Source organism: Thermobia domestica, unplaced genomic scaffold (genome assembly GCF_964235325.1).
Source record: "Thermobia domestica unplaced genomic scaffold, izTheDome1.hap1.1 HAP1_SCAFFOLD_2068, whole genome shotgun sequence".
Lineage (NCBI taxonomy): Eukaryota > Metazoa > Arthropoda > Insecta > Zygentoma > Lepismatidae > Thermobia > Thermobia domestica.
Genome location: NW_027657772.1, coordinates 1 through 19991, shown reverse-complemented (window position 1 = coordinate 19991; position 19991 = coordinate 1). Strand labels below are relative to the sequence as shown.

General features: G+C 35.4%; 1 protein-coding gene across 1 annotated transcript; it reads right to left on the bottom strand.

Moving 5' to 3' along the window:
• Positions 1-3887: 3887 nt before the first annotated feature.
• LOC145678210 (vacuolar protein sorting-associated protein 8 homolog) lies at positions 3888-19985 on the bottom strand (the record flags this gene model as incomplete). Its single annotated transcript, XM_081748264.1, has 5 exons — positions 19397-19985; positions 15818-15952; positions 11481-11594; positions 8699-8835; positions 3888-4056 (listed from the first exon to the last, which is right to left on the bottom strand). Coding segments are annotated over exons 1-5 (759 nt in total), but the record flags the coding sequence as incomplete, so codon positions are not given.
• Between the last annotated feature and the right edge of the window lie 6 nt (positions 19986-19991).

The window sequence follows — 19991 nt, the reverse complement described above, 5'->3', positions numbered from 1 at the left end:
ATGGTAGTGGAGCGATCGCTGAGCAATGGAGATCCCCATAGATAGACATACGTGTCTAAATTCTCCATCTGTCAGTATGGATTACTATAATGCAGCGAGCAATCTGCTATTATCGGCACGTCATTTGCATTTGTCAGTGTTGACTTTCTGTGTAATCATCTGACTCGACAGCGATATCTTTCCGTGTTCACAAGATATTCGACATTATATCAGCGCCTTCGCCCGTTTTCGACCTATGTTCATTAGATATTTTTTTACTTAATTTTATGTTTTATCTCCTTCAGTCTGTCGGTGTATTATCGTACCACATTGTATAACAGGACCAATAATGATGATGAATAATGTAGTTACCGGTATTCCAGCTTTTCATAGTTGTAAATTGCAAGTAATGAATTTTTGAAACTGTGTGTTGTTGTTGTTTACTGTGTTAGCAGTGCAATGCTAGTCTGATAAAGATGCAGAGTAAAGTTTGACTTTATTTACTACTTAGCTATGCTAATCTATTTATTACGATAAAAACCATTGTTTCTTCCAGTCATTTTCGCAGAACACATAAATTGAGTAATTATCGTATTTGCTCATAATACACAAATTACGGCATGTAAATTATTTCACAAATTGTACTTACTACTTCTATATTCGTACAACTGAATCGCGAAACCTACCGGAATAACGAAAAGAAACACCAGGATAATGAATGCAATATAGACTAGGAAAATGCCAAAGATAATGATCTAGCGGTACCAGGATTATCAAGACATTTGTGTATGTTTAAGCATTTCATTAAATACGTAAAGATTTTGTATAAGGTCATTTTGTGAATAAATAACCTGAAAAACTGTATAAAAAATACAAAATTTCGACAAAGTTTGTGCTTCTTTGTAATTTTTTGATGGTGTCCTAAAACTATCATCTGATGGTATAGCACGCCTGTCTCGCGAACGGGGTGCTGGGAATCTGGGAAACGAAAGGACGGCACCCTTGCAGGTTTGCTCCAACGTAGAGCAGCGATGTGTCATTAGATTTGTTAGCTGAAGGGTGAAAACCAATTGAAATTCACTGTCGGATGACAGTGCAATGTGGTGAAAGCTGTTTCAGTCAAACACAAGTGTACGAGTGGGCAGATAAGTTCAAGCTTCGTGTAACAAGAGTTGAAGATTTGCCACGCCCAGGACGCTCTGTCTGTGCAATCACGGAGAACAATGTTGCGAGAGCTGACACAGGAAAACAGAGCGTATTACATTTGTGTTCGACTCAAACAACTTTTACAACATTGCACGGTCATCCGCCGATGAACTGCGATTGGTTTTAACTCTTCAGCAAACAGAAATCTAATGACACTCCGCTGTTCCACGTTGGTGCAAACCTGCAGAGGTGCCAGGACCATCTGATAATAGTCCTAGGACACCACCACAAAAATAACAAAGCAGCACGAACTTTTATAATTTTTTTATACAACTTTTCCGGTTATTTATTGAATGAACTTTGTATATGTTCCATGATGGAAACATCTTTACCTGAATTTTATTTCACTAAAACAAAGGATCTAAATTTAAATTAGAACAAAGGCAATTTATATAAATAATGGGATTTTATAATAAACAATTCAATTTATAACAATGATAAATTTCTTCGTAAGTATCATTTTGGACCAAAAATACCATGGAAATAGAATTGAGTAAAGCCAAAAATATGTATAAAATTTCGTAGAATCATATCATAGCAATTGATACTAACTTCAATAAATAAATAAATAAATAAATAAAAAAATAAAGCGACAACATACCGATGTAGATTATATGTGTGTGATATACATTTTTACATATTTCTGTACACTTTCGAGTGAAATTCTCTTCAGCTACACACAATTAAATGTGTTTTAAGTCACACTACGTTCTTCAAGCAAACAATAAATACACAAGGAAGTAAGGTAATTTCGGATTTAACCAGCATTTGAATAACGGCCCTCTCGATGATTACAGATTTGTCAGCTGAAATTATTGTCAAGGAAAAACAAAATTTACACAACAAGATAAGAAATTAGAATATTTATTATTAAGTATTGTAAAATGTGTATATTAATTAATAAACAAATAAAAAGTAGATTAAAAGTGTGAAATGTTAGCTGCTTTTTCGTGCAATCTCTTTGTCATAAGAGAGATTAGGACAAAGGAACTCAGTAGTATATACTCGTCAACAAACACAGTGCAAGTAGCAGGATTGGGATATCTAGCATATAAGATGGGCGAGACACGTGGCCCAGAAGACAAATACGCTCAGCATGCATAGTTATTGATGGAATGAATGGGTCAAGCATGACATATTTCTGAAACACTTCCGGTATTATTTGTTTCGGCTGGGTTCCAAACACATGAGCTACATACGGAATTTACAATGGTAACGTTTTGTACTTGCTTACAAATATTATAATGAACGAGAGAATTGGAATTTTATTTTAAACTTCTAAAAGAATGAAAAGTTTAAAGAGCAAACGGATAAAAAAGGTAGATAAGAAAACATCTACATGAAGTAAGATGAAACACACATCGGCTTATGCTTTGTTCATCGAAAACGAATACTATTACCACAAAAGTTGATTCTGTATGATAATCATGCCGTTTATCAAGATGAAACTGATATCAAAACATATTCCTATCAAGCCTTTGTGACTATAAAAATTATCCCTAATGCAGGGATGCAAATAACAGCTCGCCCGGGGCGAGTAGTTCATCGGTGCGGGCGAGTATTTAATATCATACCGAAGGTAAGTAAATGATTTCTATTGTGGGATGTGGGTTAGTAGCTTTTTTCTTGGGCGAGTAAAATTTTATTGCTTATTTGCATTCCTGTCCTAATGATACAACATAACTTTTGTCAATAATTTTTAAGACTGACACAGATTGGCTTTCAAGAAACAATTTTTACCAAACGGTAAATTACGGCTTAAGCATTGACATTATCGTTATATGTGCCACTCAAGAACTTCTGATTTTTTATTACTATTATTATTTGTAATACCGCTCACAACTTTCTTCATGCTACTAACAAATGAAAGGGATTCCAACGAAGAAAACTCATGTCACTGCTGGAAAGCATTCGAATGTCATATAGTATTTAACATTAAGCACATAGAACTTATAGGGTTTATACGCAAAGTAATGAGACTGAGTCTGCTAAAAAGAATTCATTGATCCGATCGGTACATATTGTTTACATTCTTCAAAATAGTCTCCTTGGGCGTCGATACACCACTGCCAACGCGATACTCACGCTGCAAACTCTCAATGGAAGTCAGATGCGTAAGCTCTTTCAGAGACTGTGAGAGCACTTTGAATGGCAGGAATATCATCGAAACGGTGACCTTTTAGGTTTCTCTTGAGCTTTGGGAACAGAAAAAAGTCCGGTGGGCTCACACTGGGGCTGTACGGTGGCTGTGGCAAGGTCGCAACATCAATCCGGGCCAGGTAGACGGTCACAACGAAGGGGTGTGGGCTGCAGCGTTGTTGTAGTGGAGCATGCAGCGATTGGCAATCTCCCGTCGTCCGTTTGACGACTCTGTGCAGGCGCACAAGGACTTCTTGTAGAAAACGGCGTTGACGGTTCGTCTCGGAGTGATAAAACTCAAAAAAAAGCTTTTGCCCCACGGGTAATCCTCACTGCGTCAGAGCTCGAACGCGACTAACGCCAGATGTGCTGCTTAGCTTAGATCTCCCTCAAAACAAATCCCCCCCGCCGGGGAGCGCGCTGCTAGCAACTGGAGCGCCGCACGGCGGCCAGTCTCACTACTTTAGGGACAAACCCTGTATTATTCACTTCAAGTTTACAAATCAAGCAAATCATAATGCTAAAACATTTTTCACAACAGTAAAATATAGTAACGATTTTACCTGTAGAAGTCCATTTTGCTCGTAATGTGATACGAATTCTTGCATAATACTAGGTGGGACATTAGGAAGTCGATCATTAAGAATGAATGGTTCAATAGATTCCAGGTACAATGCTTTGGCAATGGGATGGCCACAAGCAGCTTCATACACCTTTCCAAATAACAAATCCCTGTAGATATAAAAACATTACAGTCAAGTCTTGAAAGAAAAAAAAAATACGTATTTTTCAAGAATAAAAACCAATTAAAATTATCTTCAAAATCATTTTTATATAGGGTGACGAGGGACACTTATGGCACATAAACGCAAACCTTAATTTTAATTGCTCATATCCCAAAGTAATATCTTTTGTTTTAGTTTTGACAAATATAATTACAATTCTGTTACTTCCATATTATGTGCATGAATTAAGAAGAAAAACCTGTAAGAGAAATTTGAGATTTGTTTTTTAAACTCTCTACTGCCAGAATTATCCCAACTACGGAGGAATTATGGCAAATTCTCCTAGCTTCTATTGTATTTACAATGCATTGACTTTTAGATAATCCTGTCACAAGCCTGTTTTAGCCCTTTAAAATGGTATTTCTAAATGTATTCTATCTCTATTTATAAGGAAGTAAATAAAAAAAAAAAGCCCAGACAGTACAAATGACTCTTTTATACATATTAAATCTACAGAAAGAAAATAAGAACAACTTAATTATGAAAACTCACAAAAAGACCTTTGAGCTCTTAAGCCTCCACTTATTTAAAACATTTACAGTCCCTGTATATCTTGAAAGATGCAAATGGCCTATATTGTTAGCTAATTAATAGACTTAGTAAAGGCACAACGTAACCAGTGACTTCTCAGTCAAAATCTGAATCCGGATCTATTGGGAAAAATTCACGTTTATACACAGAAACCCATTTGTACATTCCCCCTGCCATTACAATGTCTTCTACTATCACGCAACTCTGGAATTTACAGAAAAGGATCAACAAAATTTTATTCAGTTAGGTTTTCTTCTTTTGTTTCGGACTGTCCCCTAGCTAGTTAGTTACGCATCTTCTTTTATCTCATTGTATTATATTTTATTTTACCTCATTAGATTCGGATTTGCACGAATTAACCTTTGTACTAGTATATAGCTGCATTTTATTCCTATTTCTATATTTTTTCATTACTTATGGATAAAGTAAAGTTACAATCATCTTGCATATTGCACATCACCACTTTCTCAGAGTAGATTCAACTATTCGTGGAAGTCGATCCTTAAATAGGATCACAGTAAGAGGTACAAAATACGATTTTGTTTCTAGAAATATGCATCTTTGAGCTTATGTCAGTAACTTTATGAACCAACTTGTTAACTATCAGAACTCAGGAGGAGGTAAGAAGCGTCTCGAAACTGTTCGTATATTTTCTTTTTGGATATCTTAACGTGCTAGAATTTTCATTTATTATTTATTAATCGAACCAACTGGTTTAGTCGGGCTTGTAATATTTCAATAAATGCATGGTCTCACTGGAATACAAGTTATATACAGCGTGGGTGGAACGTAACTCCCTATTTTGAATTGTGAATTTCTATCGATGTTATGTGTAGAAAGCAATGAAAGTTATCTTGTTTTATAGACTAAAGTATGCCATTTTTGTCCTATTTTTTCCAGAACCTGTGAAGCTTGCTTTGTTCCTTTGAAGATGGCAGGACGGTTATTGAGGAGAAAGCCGAAATTGCAGCAAGATTTGAGATGTGACAGTCTGCAATTCAGATCCAACGGTGGTGGAGGGAGTCAACATAGGAGGTAAGCTGTTCTGGATGCAAAAACAATTAAAAATTGCCGCAGAAAATTAATGACTATCAGAAGTATCGTGGGCAGTAAGAGGTTAGGTAGGCCCTCGACTTTGGTATCAGAAAAAAGGTGGCCACAGTAAAGGAGATGTTCGAACGAAGACGTTCAAAATAAACAAGGCAGGCTATAAGAGAGAATGGAATTATGCGCTATTCTGTGCGTAAAATTTTCCACAGAGTTACATTACAGACCATGGAATCCTCATTATGTCCAAAAGTTGTATTCAGGTGATCGCAATAGATATGTTGAATTTTGTGAATGAGGCTCGTATGAGGGCAAGCCGAAAGTGAGAGTGTGGTGTAGATTAACATCTTCCCGCATTATTGGATCCTATCTGTTAAGACACACTATGAACACTGAAAGATATCTATGAAAGTTAGAAAATTGTATATGGCCTACAATTTCTGAATGGGATGAGCTACATGAACTGTTATTTATGCAAGATGGAGCTCTCCCTCTTTATTCGTTGCCTATAAGACAATGGCTTTATGAACGCGTCGCAGGACGCTGGATAGGTCGTCGAGATTCCACAGAATGGCCAGTACGAAGTTCTAATGGGTTGTTAATATTAATTATTAAAAAAGAGTAAGTGAATAGAATTGTACGTTGTCAGGGAGATAGTCTGACCACAGCGCAATAGTGGGAATGTATGGAACTACAGTTATTAGAATTTTTCGTCACGCATTATATGCTTCAGTTGTGAAGCTGAAATCGAACTGGTCGAAAAAAAAAAAAAAAAAAAACCTTGTATATTGAGTTAGTGAATGGTGTATTTAACGATTTTGTAAAGCAATTACGTTAAAATAATTGTTTTGTTTGTGTAAAAAAAAGGCAACTATTTAATGTTGGTAGATGCTACATATAAATTGTATTGGGTGAGTTTTAATGCTTACATATTTTCCTTAAAATAAGAGGATAAATAGGTTGCTTAAACGAATGTAGGTTGATTCCAGAATTCATGATTGGCTTATATTCTAATAGAGCTTGCTTAGCTTTGGTCAGTTAGAAGCCAAATAATTTGAATGTTATTAATAGGGCAGCCTAAAAGCATAATAGCAATTTAGACATACAGTTGGTACCTTGAACATGGTTGTGGATGTCTAACGGTCAAGAAGAAAAAAAGATGATTCTTGATTGGTAGAGATAACAAATTATGTTATGTTATCTATGATTTCAGTTGAAATAGTAGTCTGAAGAAGGAAGTCATATACTTCCGAAACTGTTACATTTCTCGTTAATTTATAATAAAGAATACAGACAGCCTTGTAAGAAAGTTATGTTTAATTTATGAAGAAGAAACTAATTTTAAAAGCATAATAAAACATAATTTTAGAAAATAAAGCATAAAGCATAATTTAAAATATATAGCACAATTCTTGGAAAATTCTGTTTAACTGCAAGTTTAACATGCTGTATTAAAAAATTTTTAAACCAATATTTGCAATGCAAAATCATTGAGAAGATAACAATGCAACAATGAAAAGCTTATTTTTATTTCTGTAAACTTTTCGGTGTAATCCTTTGATGTGGAGAAAAGAAGAAAGGAAAAGAAGAAGAAAACTTTCTGCCAACAATGAATAGTACACAAGAACTCCACACTAGACCTATATTGTTTTCTGTACCTTTTGAACTTGATCACTTTCTGTACTTTTTGATGGCATCTTTTACTTTCCCTTTCTGTATATATGTGCCTCTAAGGCGCACACAAGTGATAAAAAAAACTGCCTTGAGTAAAGCATATCCTCTTTACAGTGCATTAAGTACAAAGGTAATTAAATATGAAATAAACTGGTTGCATAAAATATACAGATCAAGATATTTAGAATATTTAATGTATAGTAAATATTATAATTAATGTAAAACAATGATTTAAATTAACAATAAAGCATAATAAAGCATAATTTGGTAAAAAAAAATAAATAAAGCATAATCACACAAAAAATATGGGTTGCTTTAGTTATTAATATCTCAAGATACAATTTATGTTAGAGAATTTAAATCGAAAGGTACGTTCGTTCACTTGTTAAACCAGTTATAGTGCTGTTATTTGATGCTATTAGTGAGAAGGATTTATATTAAAATTCCAATATGTAGAAATTCGCCTTCTCATTTCATCTAATTAAAAGTACAGTGATATCTACTTGCATTTTTTGGATTTTATATATATATATATATATATATATATTGAAAAGTTCAACTATTCTTAGCCATTCTTATATTAACCCAAACAGAATGGAGGGGGATATTTCATTCCTCCTCGACCAGTGACGTTGCGGTATTTGAATGTCAATACTTAACGCACGTTACAAAGTTCAGACCTCACCCCATGCGATTTTTTTTATGGGGGTGGGCTAAGGAAGAAGTGTACCGCAGCAAACAACAAACTCTTGGCGAATAAGATCCACTTGAGAATAAGATCCACGGGTCATAAGTAGTATTCCTGCTGAGTTCTTGAGGAAGGTCACAGCAAACGTACCTGTTCGTTTGAGACAGTGTCTAGAAAATACTGGAGTACACATTGAGTTAACTTTTGAACATATAATCAGGGGTGGATCCAGGACCGACTTCTGCTGGTCATACTGCTACTTAAAGCTACTTTTAAGAGCTTCAAACTCTGGAATGGGTTTTATTTATATATATAAAATAAGAAAGTTTCCTCTTCTGGGGAGGAAACATCGCCCCGATCAACCCCCCTTCCTGAACTGCCACTGCATATAATGGTATATAATAAACTACACGTGTGCAAAAAATTGAGGTTATAGCTACAATATTTTAGGAGGTAAAATTTTAAAAATAGGGAGTTACTTTCTGCCCATTCTGTATATATATATTATTTAGTTTAGATACTAAATTATACTCTTAGTAACATTCTTAGCATTTTGTACTATACACTGATCATTTCTCAAGTACTGTAATTACGGAAGTTGCTTTGAATGAGCAAAAAGACAAAGAAACATCATTATTAAGGAACTTACAACTGATCCAAATTGACACTATATTCTACACAAACTGGAACTACTTCCTCGTAATGTTCCCGCAATGCGTCATCATCTTTATTTGGGTTATCTGCAGCAAGAACCTCATCAATATATGCATTTAATATTTCAAGAACCTGTAAAACATGATTAGAATACAGATATTAGAGACATTTTAATATACTCCTACAGTAATGTTCAATTAAAAAGTAAATAACCTAACTTACGAGGGGGTACTGATAAAGAATGAACCTTATCAAGAAAAAATTGAGCTAGGAAGCTGAAATTAGCAAGGTATATAGGACAGGATTTGTATAGAGTATGTTGCAAAATGCAATGTTCTATAATATTAACATCCTTTTCTTTTTCATTTCAAAAGTGAAGATGGCTGCACTTCCAGCAAGCTTCAGTTCAGAGGAGCATAGGATCTCATGAAGATTCTCTTCCTCCAAGGGAAAGGTGTGAAGCAGATCTACGTTGAAATCAACCAAACTTTGGGATACCGCGGGCCATCATATAAAACTGTCAAACGCTGGGTGGCAAACTTCAGAACTGGCCATTTTGATGTTGAAAGTGTGAAACCCAGTGGCAGGCCTGTTTCTGTGTCTGTTCCCGAAAATATGCAAGCCATCCAGAACATGATAATGTAAGATCGTCGAAAGGATTGCTACATGTTTGGGCATATCACGTGAAAGAGTTGGTACCATTATTCATAATGATCTAGTGAGGAAGGTTGCAGCAAAGTGGATCCCCAAACTTCTGACGAAGGAACAAAAGCAGAAAAGAGTGAGAACATTTCGCGGACAGTTTTGGAACATTTTGCACGAAGTGAGGTTGGTTTTTTGGAGAAACTCTAACTGGTGATGAGACGTGGATCTATTGTTATGATCCCGAGACTAAAGAACAATATAAGAAATGGAGGCACAATTCTTCTCCTCGGCCAAAGAAGTGTCGTATGCAGGGGTCTGCACAGAAACTAATGGCAACAATCTTTTGGGATAAGGATGGAGTTCTGTTAGTGAGCTATTTAGTGGGTGCAACCATTAATGCAGCATATTACTGTGATCTCTTGAGGAAGTTGCGCGAAAATATCAAGGATAAACGTCGTGATAAGATCTCCAAAGATGTTCTGCTTTTGCACGACAATCCTCACACACATCCTCTGAAACACAGGGTACATTGGCCACCCTAGGCTTTCTAGTGTTGCATCATCCCCCTTATTCGCCTGACCTAGCTCCATCCGATTATCATCTGTTCCTGAATCTCGAAAAACATCTCAAAAGTTACCGTTTTCATAGTATTCAAGCGCCAACTGATGCTATAGATGAGTGGTTAAAGCAGCAGACAAAAGACTTCTATTTACAAGGACTTAAAAAGTTGCAGGACAGAGGTCGCAAATGTATTGACCTACTAGGGGAATATGTAGAACAGTGTGGGAGTTTCAGCTTCCTAGCTCAAATTTTATACATACAATAACCATGAAAAGAAGGATTTCAAAGATTTCAAAGATTTACCACAATGACGGAATATTGGATATCCATGCGTTTCAAAACAGCCTTTAGAAAACTATTTCCCTATAAAAACAATTGCTTTTTTTTTTCTGGCGACGTAATTTTAATAAGTGTTGTCGGGCTATCAGCCAGTTGAAGATATTGACATCCGACGTTTCGAATGCAGACTATATTAATCTTCAGGAATTGTGATGAAGAGGTCGGAGATATGTGGCTTTCTCGGCCACACTTCTAGCAAATTCAACAGATACTTGCCACACATGGCATAAGATTTGTTCACAAACCTCCAGGCAACATCAGATCGTTACTCAAACTAGTGAAAGACAAACTTCACCTGCACACTCCTGGAGTATATCGTATACCATGTGAAAGTGGCAGATCATATAGAACAAATTGGACGTATCATAGAACAATTATGCAAAGAACACAACAGTTACGTAATACTTCAGAAACCCGAAAAGTTAGGAGTAGCAGAGCAAAGCTTAGAGTTGAGATACAGAGTCAATTTTACAAATAACACCAGAGCAGCCAAGTGCAGCAGTTTTTAGGACAGACCAATAAAGAGAGCCATAGCTAACTCATGTGAAAGAAACAGTCTTAATAGAGACAATGGGTTTCAACTCAGTTCTATCTGGTCGGCTTTTTACATGAGCAAACAAACAAACAAACAAACAAACAAAAAGAGTTCAACAAAGTCATTTCTTGTAGTCACAACAACAGTCAATCAGAAGCCATCATTTCCCTCAGCCTATTACAAGCCCCCATTCAGAACTCCGTCCCTAAATAATCACTATATAGGGTGGTCCAAAAGTACGTATTCAGTACCGTACTGGTCAGTTCATTGCATTTTATATCATTTCTTGTTGTTATCCATCAGGCAGACTCAGTTTCTTTGTTATTTGTTCTTAATGTCCTTTTACTTATACCTTACGCTCCGAATAGCCGAAACAAATAAACCCATAAACTAGAATGTTATACTAGATTAATGCAGGGATGTATACCAACTTTTCGGCAGCCCTGTATATATATATATATATATATATATATATATATATATATATATATATATATATATATATATATATATATATATATATATACCCACATATCTATGGTCTCACCATCACAATTCCTAAAGATAAATGCAATGTCTGCATTCGAAGTGTCGAATGACAATAAATTCACCTGGCTGATAGACCGAGAACACTTAATAATTCCCTACATTTATTATTCTTATACATAACACAAGTACCGATACTACACAGTATTACCTTTTCGATCACTGTGTCCTTTCTCTTTTGTTTCGGACCTTTTAAACCCACAACAGCCTTTCCTCTGTCTTCATAAAATGACATACCAAGTGACAACGCATCCACATAACGGTTCTGAAAAAAAAAAAAAAAAAAAAAAAAAAGTAGAAAGAGAAAAAATATAAGAATAATTTAATTGTTGCTATCTTATTTATCTATGCCTTTAATTATTGCAAAATTAGTTACAAGAAATCTATCAATATCAATGCATTAATTTAACTTCAATATCAATGCATTAATTTAACTGTTGCAATAGATTCAATGTCAGATCCATGTACTTTGGGTATTTTCTGAGTACTGCCACAATGTTTGATCAGAGCTAGAAGTTAATAAGTAGTTGTTATAACTAAGAATTCAATCTAGTTTATGAGTTATTCTTCTGCTTGAATACACACACTCCTATTTTAATAAGCACAAAAACGTAGCACTTGAAAAACAGAAATTTTATAAAATATTATAATTATCCTACCATTTAAAACATGTTAAAGACTAACACCATAAGTCTATATATATATCTTAACTATATATAAAACTACATGAGCTGACATAAATTAAAGGGATACTTCCGGTTGACGTGGAAAGTTGAAATTTGGCATGATTGTAGCTTTCCGAGACTAACCGACAGGAAAATTGCCAAAAGTGAATATTTTAAATTTTTAGGGGGTCTAAAGGGGGAATAAAGAATTTCCCTTTTTTTTTTTTTTTTTTTTTTTTTTGTGTGTGTGTGTGTGTGTGTGTGTGTGTGTGTGTGTGTGTGTGTGTGTGTGTGTGTGTGTGTGTGTGTGTGTGTGTGTGTGTGTGTATGTGTGTGTGTGTGTGTGTGTGTGTGTGTGTGTGTGTGTGTGTGTGTGTGTGTGTGTGTGTGTGTGTGTGTGTGTGACCTATAATCTTATGTTTTAGGTACTTGTAATTGGAATATAAATTCGGTATGCTTGGACGTTTTCATTAGCGTTAACTAAGTAAATAAGTAAAAATAAAAATTTCCAACTGTAGAGTGGTTTTATGGAGGACTGAAAAATCTTTCCCATGTTATTTATATTGGATACCTTTTACACCCTCAAATTATTGGGCACTTTCTGTAGAGCTGCAATTATTAAATTTGACATGATTTTAGCTTTTTGGGACTAACCGACAGAAAAATTGCCAAAAGTGAATATTTTTAATTTTTAATGGGTCTAAAGAGGAGATGAAGAAATTCCCCATGTTATTTAAATGGGCCTTTTTTTGGACCTATATCATATTTTAGGTACTTGGAATTGGAATAAAAACTTGAAATTTCGTATCCTTATACGTTTTCGTTAGCGTTAACTAAGTAAATCGCTAAAATTAAAAATGTTGAACTGTAGAGTGGTTATATGGGGAACCCAAAAATCTTTCCCATGTTATTTATATGGAACATCTACACCCCAAAATGTTTAGGCACTTCCGGTTGGATTAGAATGATGAAATTTGGCATGATTTTAGCCTTCCGGGACTAACCTACAGGAAAATTGCCAAAAGTGAATATTTTTAGTTTTTAAGGAGTCTAAAGGGGGATGAAGAAATTCCCATGTTATTAAATGGGTGTTTTCTTGGGATACAAAAGCTTATCTTTTAGATAGTTGAAATAGGAAAAAAAAAAAAAGTTGAAATTTGGTAGAATTGTGGATTTAAGAGGTGTGAGGCCGTAGGCCGAGTAAACGTAAGGGTCAGGGGGACAAAGCACCCAACTGTACCAAATTCAGGAAATGTAACTAAAGAGCAAATGCACAAAATTGACTATTGATACAAAGGTTGATACCTAAGAGATGCGAGGCCGTAGGCCGAGCAAACGAAGGGTCCTGGGGGCAGAGTCCCCAGCTAGCCAAAGGCTAGTTTTCTATATACAACGTATTTATAAATGAATGAAGCATTTCTTTTAATAAATAAATAAATCTACTTATTACCTTACACGGGTAAAACCTAGACCTAAGCACTATAAACTGTTCAAGTTTCTGATGTGCTACTTGCTGTTTGCTTGTCATGCTTCCTGTGGGCCCAGTATCAGTTTCCAAGCTTGCGTCGAAACAGGAAAAGGCTTTCTGTGTGCTCCGTTTTGAGGTGTCCAAATCTGTGATTACAGTGCAGCGTCAGTTTCGTGCACGCTTTAGGAAGACCCATCACACACAAATAATATAAATAGGTTGTATCAACAGTTCGTGGAAACTGGATGGTTGTGCCAAGGCAAAATTTCTGGTCGACCTGGTGTGTCTGATGCAAACATTGAAAGAGTGCGCAAGGAGTTTCAACGAAGTCCTCGCAAGCCACTAGTAATGCAAGCAGGGAATTGGACATGCCAAAGAATACGGTGTGAAAAGTGTTGCGTAAGCGACTGTTTTAAACGTACAAAGTGCGATTAGTGCAGGCCCTTACACCAGCAGACACAGTGAAAAGGAGTGACTTTTGTGAAGAAATGCAGTTAAAGTGGAGGAAGATGGTTTTGTAGAAAGACTAATCTTCTGTGATGAAGCCACTTTCCATGTAGGTGACAAGGTGAACAAACACAATGTCCGTATCTGGGGAAGCGAGAAACCACATACATAGAGCATCAGCGTGACTCTCCAAACGTAAACATTTTCTGAGCGATGTCCTGCAAGAAAGTGCACGGCTCATTTTTCTTCGAACAAGAAACTGTGACCGGTGACTCATTTCTAGACATGTTAACCTGGTTGTTACCCCAACTGAACACTAATTATGATTATTACATTTTGCAACTAGACGGTGTTCCGCCCCATTTTCACAGGAAAGTACGAGAGTTTCTTAATCGTGTTCTTCACCTTAGCTGGATTAGATTTGCTGCAAGAGAAGACAACAATCTTCTCCCCTGGCCACCCTTTCCGCCAGATTTAACACCATGTGATTTCTTTCTTTCGGGGTTTGTTAAAGACAGAGTTTATATACCGCCAATGCCTGTGTCCCTTGAGGAAGTTTGTGATCGGATAACGCATGCACTGCAGACCATCACGGTGGACGATCTACATCGAGTATGGGACAAATTTGCTTACCGTGTAGATGTGTGTTGTTCGACCAAGGCTGCGCATATTGAAGGATTGTGATTAATGCATCAGAAACTTGGACAGTTGCCGCTGCTTACGCTTTAAGGTGTGCCCATAAACGGTAATACATAGATTTACTATTAATTTTTAAAACCGCACAATTCCTTTATAAATACCACGTCCTCTATAGGAGAATACAATGAAAATTAGAGTAAAATTTTGCGACTGGATCGGGAAACGAACCTGGGACATCGTTTTACTTCCGTATATGCAATACCGAGATTATGAAAAACAAGACCTACTTTAAACGGGGACTCTAAACCAGGACCGGGGCTTAAATACGGTACAGTTGGTAGGTCCCCAGACCATTACACAAGATCAGTCTTCATAATATATGCCATTCCCTACCACCTATCTCGCCTCCATATGAGTGGATTACAGGCCCAATCAATCGCTCCTGATAGGTTTACTACAAAGTTATTAACTAAACAACATATTAAGGTGAAGATCCCAGGTTCGATCCCAGTACAGTTGCATATTTTCATTCTTTAAACTTCACTCTATCTATACAGTTCTTTACTACTTTTGTAGCAAGACTATTCATGGCTTTGGATTGATTGTTTTAACAAAAGAGACACTGACCAAAGCTTAAAGCCCACTTTATTTTAAATTATTTTGCGACTGGACCGGGAAACGAACCTGGAACATCGTTTTACTTCTGTATATGCAATACCGAGATTATGAAAAACAAGACCTACTTTAAACGGGGACTCTAAATCAGTAAAATAAAAAATAAAAAGATTTTTATTTTCGATAGTGTCTGAAGAAGGATATGCTAGATATCCGAAACAGTTACAAATTATAATTTAAAATAAAGTGGGCTTTAAGCTTTAGTCAGTGTCTCTTCTGTTAAAACTACTTTTGTGTAATCTATCTATACTTTCACAAGAAATACAAGAAGAAACACAAGAAATTGTAAAAGTTAGTTGTATTTGTTAGGTAGCCAAAAATTGCATGCTAAAGGTAATTAATTTTAACTAGCTTTCAAATCTAGATTTTACTAATAAATGTCGATATCAATCTTTATTGGACTAATACAGCAACAACCAGTCTCCCTTGGCTTTATCGTAAACCACCAAAATATCACTTTCCACTCTCGACATATAAACCTAAAAGATCAACAGCCACTTATGACTCCAATACAACATATAAAAAAAACTTACAAATAGCATTCAAAAGATTATTCACTATGGTTCACTCTGCTACCCTAACCATGACGCCTACCTGCTTAACAAGATGAGCAAGCCTTTCACTCCAAAGTCGAATGGTGAGAACGTGGAAGGACTTCGTCCCAAGAATTAATATTTGATTACCAAAGCTCACTATAGAATTATAACAGGCTCTTTCACCAGCCAACGCCTATAAGAAAACAATAATATGGTAGGTTATCAATATCACAAAAGTAATAAATCTCTTCTCATTTTAACCTTTCTCAAGACAAAAAACATAATATACACAGCGAAAATTTACGCTCTCTTTTGTTCATCCTTTGAGAGCACAATGGCTCAGTGACAGAGAGCTTACCTCTGGTATGTGGGGTCCCTGGTTCGATCCCCGGCTAAGCTTATGTTGGGCAAAATCGTGTTCGAGGATTTTGTCGAGGTACTCTTGTTTCCTTCCAGTTTCTCATACCACAAATTCTCCTATCATCATTCATTTAATCATCGTCTCCCTTAGCCTCAAGGGCATAACCAGTTGGGACGTTAAACTGAAATATTTCATTCCATTCCATTTTTATACGCAGAACAAAGATAAAGCAAACGTTATATAAGTGCACACAAGCAAGAATGAAGCCTTAATTATTTTTATTTTTAAGTAGTTTTGGTATGCCCTCTCTGTGAAGATTATTCTTATTCTTTTTTCATTTCTTCTTATTCTTTGTGTCAAGTCATACAAACTTTCTTCTTTTCTTTGAAGTTTAACACCCCTCTTCAATATCGAAGCTGTATGAAACGTAAGAACGATAATGTGATTCAGGATTACACGATTAAATCCAAGCCACAAATTATACAGAGTGGATATACCCATACATACCTAGATATACACGTGGGGTAGCATATTAGCGCAGTTTTATTATATCACGTTAAGCTTAATGAGGCGCTGCGACGGTAAATATCAGTGTTGAATAGTAAACTGTACATAGAATTTAATATCTGAATAACTATAAAATCAATTTAGAGATCATATATATTTGAACCAATAAACCAAGATAACTGTCAACAAGGTTAAAAAAAAAAAAAAAAAACGATCTCCAATTACAAATTTGGTTCCATACGAGGAGCAGTCAAAAGTTACTGGAATTTTGTTGTAGCTCTCTATTTCCACAGGAATTTTGTTGTAGCTCTCTATTTCTATAGGAATTTTGTTGTAGCTCTCTATTTCTATAGGGATTTTGTTGTAACTCTCTATTTCCACAGGAATTTTGTTGTAGCTCTCTATTTCTATAGGAATTTTGTTGTAGCTCTCTATTTCCAAGGAATTTTGTTGTATCTCTCTATTTCCACAGGAATTTTGTTGTATTTCTCTATTTCCACAGGAATTTTGTTGTAGCTCTCTATTTCCACAGGAATGTTGTTGTAGCTCTCTATTTCCACAGGAATTTTGTAGTAGCTCTCTATTTCCACAGGAATTTTGTTGTAGCTCTCTATTTCCACAGGAATTTTGTTGTAGCTCTCAATTTCCACAGCAATTTTGTTGTAGCTCTCAATTTCCACAGGAATTTTGTTGTAGCTCTCTATTTCCAAGGAATTTTGTTCAAGCTCTCTATTTCCACAGAAATTTTGTTGTAGCTCTCTATTTCCACAGGAATTTTGTTGTAGCTCTCTATTTCCACAGGAATTTTGTTGTAGCTCTCAATTTCCACAGCAATTTTGTTGTAGCTCTCAATTTCCACAGGAATTTTGTTGTAGCTCTCTATTTCCACAGGAATTTTGTTGTAGTTCTCTATTTCCACAAGAATTTTGTTGTAGCTCTCTATTTCCACAAGAATTTTGTTGTAGCTCTCTATTTCCACAGGAATTTTGTTGTAGCTCTCTATTACCACAATATAAGTACACATTTACTTAATCGCCTTTAAATTAGGCACGTTTGGAACACACCCACTTGCTCCACCGCTCCTACGATTGTTGAAAACACCGACTAAAGGCCTCTTTTGGTATCTTCCGAAGTTCAGCCGTCCCGTTGATTTTGATGTCTTGTACGGTGACGAAACGGGTACCGATGCTGTTTTCCTTAAAGCATTATCACCGTAAACTGATTAAAGGCTATTAAAGTAGGTATCTGAAGCGGATTTCCCCATTTTGTTTAAAAACTTGATGTTGGTGCGTTGTTCGAACTGCGACAATGCACCAACTGATCACCACCTACTTCTCCGTTTACGTACATTACTCGTGAAATGCCTGTTATGACCTGTTCACACTTGTTATATTCATATTTAGGGGGCCTAAAGACAGTATTGTCCTCATATTTATATGCCTCATTGCGGGAACATTACGAGGAAGTAGTTCCAGTTTGTGAAGAATATAGAGTCAATTTGGATCAGTTGTAAGTTCCTTAATAATGATGTTTCTTTGCCTTTTTGCTCATTATTCAAAGCAACTTCCGTAATTACCGTACTCGAGAAATGATCAGTGTATAGTGCAAAATGCTAAGAATGTTACTAAGAGTATAATTTAGTATCTAAAGTAATAATAATTATATATATATATATATATATATATATATATATATATATATATATATATAAATTTACAAAATTATTACGTTGATAATATTAACAAATTAATAAAGAAACAATAATAATAATAATATGCTAGCGTATCCAATGCTCAACAAACTCTTACATTAGAATGTCCATATTTTTAAACTCCTAATAACCGAGGATCTTCGTTCAGACCAAAGCAATAAGGCAATATAAATTTTTAGATATCAAATACAAAATCACAAGCTTAAGTGGCTACTTAAATTTAATACATTACACTCGTTCTTTTGATTAATTAACTAATAAAAAATAGTAAAGAATTACCACCAATGACAATATGTATGAAAGTCATTATAGTTCCCTATTCTACTGTAGCATTTACAGAATACCATCTTAGGAAGAAGTTTCTCCCAATATGTTTCCGGGTACAATGTCGAGCTTAACTGTTCGAAATTGTTATCAGAGAATGACCATTAGGTGCCAGTAGTAGTAGTTATAACGTAACAGATGATTCGAATCTTTAACAAATTTCCCAAATTACGGCTTCTTGCCCGTAGGCAATAATTACAAATATTATAACAAATGAATCAATTGAAAACATAATTATATCGTTATATCAACAGACGCTGAAGTGTGTTAAAATATGACTATTAAATCCGGAACATATGTTCTGTACGTTACAGAATCCAACTACAAGAAGTATTATTGCGAATCGAGCCTATCTTTCCTGCACCAAAGTTAAAAATTGTATTCATTTAATCTCGAAAAGCATCTGCAACATTCTTCATATTTTAAACTATGCTGAAAAAACAAACATCACATCACATCATTTATGAATATGTCGATGTCGATGGCCACTTTGCTGCATTTTGAAAAAAATAATTTGACACTTATTCACAGGCATTAGGTGGAAATATCCGCTATTCTATAATAAACCATTTATTATTATTATTATTATTATTATTATTATTATTATTATTATTATTATTATTATTATTATTATTATTATTATTAAGAATATACAGTAACTGCAAATTACTATCGATATGTGTTATGTTTCCAATTCAAATTTCTAGCCTTTTACCGTTTTGTTTTACTCTTACCATTGCTTTGCTAACATTTCCTCCTGTCGCGAGGCCTTTGAAGTGACTGGTTCCATACACAAGCTTTACATCTGATAAGTCAACCACTTCAAGTTCCTCCTGTGTCCGGACATCTATCAGATGAAGTTGTTCAAGAGTGTCGATGATAGCTAAAGTACGAGAATTCAACCACTGGAAATTCAGCAGGAGGTAGGACACAGTCATTTTCTGCAGAGGTATAAAGCGTATTTTGTTCCTTGAATCCAAAGAAACCTGAAATAAAAAACAGCGCCAGTTTACTAGGTACCAAATTTATTGCAAGAGTCAACTTAAACTAAAATAAAGTTAATTTTATAATGTCTGTTTGTTACCACTTTCGCTTACGGGTTAATTTCTCTCTTCATATTTCGCTTTTTTTTTTTTTTTTTTTTTTTTTTTTTTTTTTTTTTTTTTTTTTTAAATCCCACGACAGGCGACATAGGCATGCGCCGCGAAACTAATAGGCCCATGGTCGCCATAACGGTGTCCCTCTAAATATGATAATGCATCCGATACTGCATCCAAGTCCTTGAATTCTACACAGGATGATGAAATCTACGTATATCACAACGCACGG